Here is an 8029-nt window from a genome sequence, read left to right on the forward strand (position 1 = left end):
TGTGTGTGTGTGTGTGTGTGTGTGTGTGTGTGTGTGTGTGTGTGTGTGTGTGTGTGTATGTATGTGTGTGTGTGTGTGAGAGAGAGTACCTGCCCTGGCTGTACTGGCAGTCCGTGTCCGATGCATCGAAGCCGTCTGGGTTCATCGTCGGCAGGATGTGGATCCGGGTGCTGTTCAGTAACTGCAATGACCACGTTTCGTTGTTACGGTAACCACGCACCAGGTCGTCAATTAGCTGTAACAGCAGCACCCGGCCAAGAACCTGCACACACATGTACAAAACTTTTATGTAAAACTGACCAAAGGAACAATGTAAATAATTAAATATGAAAAAGAGAAGTTTATGTAGATACTGAGTAACTTCTAGCTTTAAATTGATTAAAAGTTGAATGAAGTCTGGTGCTTAAGAATGAACACAAACTATTGTTAAACTTCCTCTTGTCACGGCTGCTCAGTTGCATACTTGTATTCATTCTGGGGAGGAAGTGATGTCACGAGTCTGCGAGGAATCGAAATGTGATCCAGAGACGAGTCAGAGGCTGTTTTTATGAGACAGAGAGTTTTAAAAAAATGAATGAATGAGAGCCTCAAGAGGCAGAAAAAGAGAAGGGTGGGAAAGGTGAAAAGGCGTGCTTGTGTGTGTGTGCGTGTGTGTGTGTGTGTGTGTGTGTGTGTGTGTTTGGGTGTGTAAAAAGCACACACTTGTCAGGACGGGCGCTGCCTGAGGCCATCATTTTTGTTTTGCTCAAACACTAGTCTAAACGGTCTCCTCCTTTTCTCTCTCTACTGCCGTCACTATAATCCAATGTGTGTGAGTCAAAACAATTTATGTAACCACCAAAAGAATTGTGTGGGTATTACCGCGTGCTTTATCACAAAAACACAGCAATGAGCCACACTTTTGCACTGGGTAACATGTCCCTTGAGTTTTGCTACCTGCGTTAATAAGATTGATAGCAGGAAAATATATCTAGGTTCCAGGTAAAGAGGTTCTAGGTATGTGAGCACCCTTGCTGCACTCTCTGCTTTCCAGCTGCTGTTGATTTCATGCTTTATCATGTGTGTGATCAAGCAAATAAAGGGATAGTTTGAATCTTTTGAAGTAAGTGTGGTTGTATGAGCTACTTCTCCACAGTCAGCTACAGTAGATGGCTGTCGGCACATCCCCCAGTTTGGAGAAGCAGGCAGGAGTACTGACCTACTATGGACGGGGGTAGCAGCTAACCTTAGTTAAGACACCTAAAAAAAGAATCTATGTCAGTTTAACTGGACACTATATGTAGAGTATTTTCAGCGCTTCACCTTGCTGTCAGACAGCCCTTTACGACGGGGAACTCAAGCCGTTATTTCTGCTCTCTTCAAAGCCACCAGACTCCTTTGACAAAAACAGTAATTTTACCTCACAGAGCATGGGAGTTGCTGCTCTGACGCTGCCTCTACCGGTTAGTTGGTTTGTGTTGTTGTGTGACTTTGGTGAATTCGAAACTAACCCTTTCAAACATCAAAATGAAGAAGAAAAACATCCAAACTATACCGTTAATCCTTGTGTATTTAAATCATTTCTAAGATTGTAATATTTTTTTTCATGCTGCTGTAAAACGCAAAAGTATTTTTTCCACATCAGTACATGGTACAGTGCAGACCTCCATCTACTGTAGCTAACACACTGACTATGGAGAAGTATCTCATAGAACCACTGTTCAAAGCATCCATACTATCCCTTAAAATACCTTGAATGTCTTCTCTCCCCTACATGATATTACATCCAATACATTTAATTATCAAAAGTATCTTTAATTCAGGCTTGGGTTTTTACATTTGAAAAAGACCAGCTGATCAGCAGTGAAAGGGCAGTTTTACTTTCAAATGTCAAAGAAGTTGAGATAATACAATATTACAGCAGTGCGGTGTTGTTTATGTTGCTGTGCATTAGCAGATGTAGGCTAACGTTCAGTGTGGCTCACTTCAGTTAAAATGTCCTCAGAAACAATAACAGTTCCAGATTCAAAAGGCAGCAAAGGCCCGTGTAGGAGTTTGCAGCTGAGTTAGAAAAACACAGGAAATCTGAGTCCCTCTCTCGCCTTACACGTACACAAACACACAATGTTCTTTTTTTAAACCAACACAATCAATGTAGGAAAACAACACTGATACTGTGAGCAGATAAGGGTCAAAAGGTGGTTGGCTGCATGCTGTTCTTTGATTGATTCAGTGTATCTGTGAACTCATTTAACTTCGTCTCGCTAACAACACAGTTGCTTGGAATGTAACGAAGTGCCCTCAATGCGCCGTGGCCCGTGACACACCAACGCGATAATAGGTATATAGGTATATGTTTACAGTCAGTGTGTTACTCATACAGTAGGTATGGAGCAGACAGCAGGCCGACGGACAGACCAGGAAAACCAGTTTATAATAGACCCGATACACTGTATATTTAAAAAGATAATCCTGAAACGCGTTAGAAAACATAAACAGATTTTCCTAACATAAGTTTCTTTTCTTCTCACTAAAATAATGATAATAATGTGTTTTATTTTCACAACAGAACAGAGGAACATCAAAAATACTGTCTTCACGGCAAATACGGCATCACTAACAGGGACGTTGTAGAGCGTCCTCTGGTGGACAGACTATGCAACGCCATCACTAACAGGGACGTTGTAGAGCGTCCTCTGGTGGACAGACTATGCAACGCCAACACTCATAACATGGTTGACAGTCCATTTTTATTTTTTAAATATTCATTTATCAGAAGTCATTATAAATGATTCTGATGAATGAATATTTAAAATATATATATAAAAATGACGGGAAAATGCCTAAAATCGGCCGATAACACCAACAGGCTCACACAATAACACATCACCAAACTAACCGATGGAGGCAGACGCAGATCAGCAACTCCCGTGTTCTGCGAGATAAAATGCGAGATAAAATGTTTATGTCAAAGGAGTCTGGTGGCTTTAAAGAAAGCAGAAAAACCGTCTTTAGTTCCCCGTCATAAAGAGCTGTCTGACAGCAAGGTGAAGCACTGAAAGTATATTCTACATTTGGCCTACACCTAAACTGACGTAGATGTTTTTAGGTGTCTAAAATGGGTTTAGCTGCTGCCCCCGTCTACAGCAGGACATTGCTTGTCTTCTGTGTTGTTACTTGATTGATTTTCTTTTGCAAAATGTTTGCATCACAGGGTGTGATAAACACTGGATCAGGAATAGGATATAAGATATTAAAATCAAGCTTACTACTCTTCATCTCCGTCACCACCAACACACAAAATGACAGTTTCTTCATCTTCGCAGTATAAAGGGAGCATTGTGTGTTTGTCAGGCTCACAGGGGAAAAAAACTCCTACACAGAAAGATGTTTTCTGGGAACTGCAAACATTATCACACACAATGATCTCCCAACGACACCTTTTCAACTTTTCCATAGAGGCTACATTCCTGCTGTTATAATGTGTGTGAGTGTGTGTGTGTGTGTGTGTGTGTGTGTGTGTGTGTGTGTGTGTGTGAGTGGACTCAGTAAAAAGGCCCTTTTCTGGACGTTTCCTCCAAACCGACACACTCCACTGACTCTGTTTGCTGACTGAGTAACACACTGTGCAAGTGTATGTGTGCCTGTGTGTGTCGAGGTGTGACTTGTCTATTTAAGGACATTTCCATTGACTTTCTCTCACACAAACACACACACACACACACACACACACACACACACACACACACACACACACACACACACACACACACACACACACACACACACACACACAGTCTGATCAGGAGTCGGCCATCACCATGGTAACCAGATACTGGTCAGAGGTTGCTTAGAGTTTCCATTACACCAATGTTTTTGCTTTTTCATTTAGTTTCTCCTAACCCACATTTATTTTGTCTGATTTCTTTAAAACTTGAAATGTATACAGTTTACATTTGTACCCAAGGACTGTACTTAAGTACAACTTCAAGCTACAAGTAAATCCATTTTCTTTTCTGTTTTTCTTTATTCTTGCACTCCACTACATCTCAGGCGTAAATATGGTTCAGTTCAATCCAGTGAAAACCCTGTTTCTCCAGATATGTTGATGTTGAATGTTTGTGATTAACTGAAGGAGGAAGTGTTTTCTTTTGTGTGTTGAGAAAGTTCTCCTCCTTCTTAAGCTAAATAAAGTCTTTAAAAAGCCTCTTGGATTAGCAAGGAAATGCATTATTACAAAGCTTTAGGGATACAGTACGTGGTTCTCACAAAAGCAACGCTACTAACATATGATGATCTTACAGAATATGATGCATTGCTGTAGATTCAACCAACAGTATAGGAAGGAGTTAAAATTAACACAACCTTAAAATGCAACATACAAAAGGTAAAAGATATGAACGCTGGTCCGCCACTGTCTCACTGCACTGTGAGCATTCAAATGAACTGCTGCAGCTCTGTATCTGAGTGTGAGATTTATTCTTCCTTGCTGTGGCAGTAAAGCGTGTAATCGTAAAACTCGTAACGTGTCAATAAAGTTCCTGTCGGTTGCTTCTGTTGGAATCATTGATCCATAGATTTGTTTCATAATGCTCCCTAATGCTGATATGTTGATTCAGCGTACATACACACAAAAACAACACACCCACCCACACTCTCTCTTTCTCACTCACACACACACACACACACACAGACACACACACACACACACACACACACACACACACACACACAGTCTGTCGTCTGAATGCAAGCTGTGTGTGGAGTGTGTTTGACTTGAATAGCTTTTGTTGATCTCTTTAGTCTCCTTTTAGTCCAGCTTCCTGTCAACAGGGAGGGGTCCTGTGTGTGTGTGTGTGTGTGTGTGTGTGTGTGTGTGTGTGTGTGTGTGTGTGTTCACTCACCTCGTTTCCATGCATGTTAGCCACATATTTGAACTCGGGGATGCCGACGGTGTGACGGCGAGGACTGAGACCCAGAGCCAAAACCCACAACTGCTGCCCTGACAGAGACAGAGAGTGAACGAGAGATTTTGTACATTAATACAAATTACTCTTTAGTGTGTTTGTGTGAGGGAATCTACACATTTTTGTTGTTGTTGTGAATATGAGAGTGGAGGTGGATATAGTTTAGCTCTAAACTAACTCCTAACACTGGCTTGGGATGGAGTAACTCCACTACTCCTCCATGGCTCTTGTGTTGTCATCCTGTCAATGACCCCAAAACTGACACAAATTAGACCACCAACCCCCTTTTGGTGAGATTGTGTCCCCCACTTGAGGATATTTGCTTTAGATGTTTTATAACAGAAATTGATGAAACCCATGACCAAAATAGTCATATATTCCGTCATTGTGTTACCTAAATAAATGATTCCCCTTCTATCTGGAACCCCCTAGAGCAGAGATCTTCCGGGGCCCCTAGAGGGATCTCAGAGTTACTGCAGGGGGCCACAAAATTATTGTTATATACACAGTAAATATTTTTTAATAACGTGAGACGGGGGTGGCGGAGGGGAATAAGTAAGTCAAAAGTTGCAAAGAAACTCAGTCGGCAACGTTTTGGATACTATACCTTTCATCTGGCAAAATATATGAAGAGAGATTTTGAACGTTCGAAAGTAACAAAAAAAGTGTAAATGTCTTGATATGAATCCAACATAATATTAGCAAATAGAAATCAGCCAGGAAGCGGCGATACCCATTAGCAGCAGCTGTGAGTCAAAAACGCAACAGGCAGAGCAGTATAGCCTGTAAGTGTTACGGGGGGTATGGGGATTGGACCCAAATGCAGTGAGGAGGAGGCAGGCAGGAGTAGGAACACAAATAGTTTTATTGTCCAAAACACAACGTAAGCCTCGATGGAACGAATATCCAAAATCCAAGGAGGAAAAGGAAAACACCCAAAAAGATTCAAAAACAAACAATAACCAGGATCAGGGAACAGGAACGAACTCAGGACCACTGCAACGAGGTGACGTAAGACGGGTGAACAACCAGAATGATCCGACAAGAGACAAAAGGAAACACTGGGGTTAAATACAAGAGGTAACGAGGTAATGGGGAACAGGTGAGACGTCAGGTGGGTCACATTAGGGCGGGGCAGGACAATCAGACAGACAAAGTAAAGCTAGACTAAACAAGACAAGACAGGACGCCGACTACCACAATAAAGCAGAAGCATAAACACACACAGGGAAACACAAGACAGAATCTATGACACCAGACTAGAGAGAAAACCGGGACGACAACACAGGGAAGGCCAAACGGGAAAATAACCCCAAACAAAAACCCCAACCCACAACAGTAAGTCCCTTAAATACTAACGTATTTCAAGATGGCGCAGGACTATGGAGAGTCTACCCCAGTTCATGGAAGCACAAATGTTAAATTTCATTAGGAACACTTGAAATTGATGGTGGTGGTCAATATTCATTAAAAAGGACATTAGTTTGTGAATGGGCAACACAGATTTTGATGAATGTAGTGAACGACTACAAACGTTACACACTGGGGCTTTAAAAAAGGACCCCACTTTAAAACCACTGGACTAGATAACCCACACATGAGTCTTGACAGAAAGAAGCACATATTGAACAATTTAAGAAATACAGAGACAACCCACTGGATTGGAATTGCTTCTCTAGAAAACTGCCAAAATCCCATTAAAATACAAATTCTTGTATATATCAAAACCAGTTATTCTTGTTAATTTATCTTACAAAATGTGCAAATAGAGTCACGGTTTTCAGGGGAAAATGTTGTTTGGATGGTGGGTAGAGAAATGAAGACTGTAAAACCGTGCTGAAAGAGAGTTATGTAAAGAAGCATTGAAACCTGACAAACTGGAAAGTAAAATATAAACACACACAGAGACGCCAGCAGTCATGCTACAGTCGGCTGTACTTTAACACAGTGGTGCTTTGAGCTAAATGCTAACATCAGCATGCTAACAGGATCACAATGACAATGTTAACGTACGTTAGGAGGTATAATGTTTCTTTTATAAGTTTTTGAAGGACGTACTGTCTGTAATTTCTGGCTAACATCTTTGTTTGAATTTTATTTTCATTCAGTAGAGTGAAAAATTCTTTAAAAAAAAGAGGTAAGTATTGTTAAATGATCCTCTTGGTTTTTTAAAGGTTGCCAGATATTTCTTTTTCAAGTAAGACAAAAGCTTAACTCTCCAAGTTGAACTCAAACTGGAGCTAATATTTACCCACCAATGTGAGATTGATGCATGTTCTCAGCAGAAAACACGGGATCATTAACCCTTTTTTTAAAAGGTTATCGTCAATGAATGAATGAATGGGGCTCTGCAAGCAAAAGCAAGTCTGTGACACACAAACACACACAAACAAACATACAGTATGTACATGGTAGCTGCAGACAGACGAGGCAACGCACACACACACACACACACACACACACACACACACACACACACACACACACGTTGGACGCAGGCCAGCTGGCATCCTAGATTAGCTCAGATTATCTTTGTCTTTGTGTGTGTGTGTGTGTGTGTGTGTGTGTGTGTGTGTATGTGTGTGAGTGATTAGCCACTTTAAGACGTTCCAGTCCCGTTATGTGATCACACAAACACCACCCAGACACACACTCAAGGCAGTCTCACGGTTGCCATAGTGACTGACACCGGACGCTTTATCAGTCAACCATCATACACTGTGTGTGAGTGTGTGTTTGTGTGTGTTTGTGTGTGTGTGTGTGTGTGTGTGTGTAATCTCTCTCTTTGTAAAGTGTTGATTTATCAGCGTCAGAGGCAAGTAGAAAACAACTTGTGCTGCAAAGCATTTAATAAGCCAAAAGTCCTTATTATGAGATATTATCAGACAGATGGACAGACAAAAAGTCAGACAAAAGACACACAGTCCTACACACAGACAGACAGACAGTCAGACAGACAGACAGACAGACAGACAGACAGACAGACAGACAGACAGACAGTCAGTCAGTCAGACAGACAGACAGACAGACAGACAGACAGACAGACAGACAGACAGACAGACAGACAGTCAGACAGACAGACA

At 41.4% G+C, this 8029-nt stretch overlaps 1 protein-coding gene across 1 annotated transcript in view; it reads right to left on the reverse strand.

The window, feature by feature from the left end:
* The window catches only part of cpm (carboxypeptidase M), a 19290-nt gene that overhangs the window by 7765 nt on the left and 3496 nt on the right, over nt 1-8029 (reverse strand). Inside the window, exons 3-4 of the mRNA XM_034863778.1 lie at nt 4884-4981; nt 90-262 (exon numbers count right to left, since the gene is read on the reverse strand). Coding sequence (XP_034719669.1) covers nt 90-262; nt 4884-4981 — 271 coding nt within the window. The remainder of the gene's footprint in view (nt 1-89; nt 263-4883; nt 4982-8029) is intronic.

The sequence above is a fragment of the Etheostoma cragini genome, chromosome 23, assembly GCF_013103735.1.
Source record: "Etheostoma cragini isolate CJK2018 chromosome 23, CSU_Ecrag_1.0, whole genome shotgun sequence".
In the NCBI taxonomy this organism is placed as follows: Eukaryota; Metazoa; Chordata; class Actinopteri; order Perciformes; family Percidae; genus Etheostoma; species Etheostoma cragini.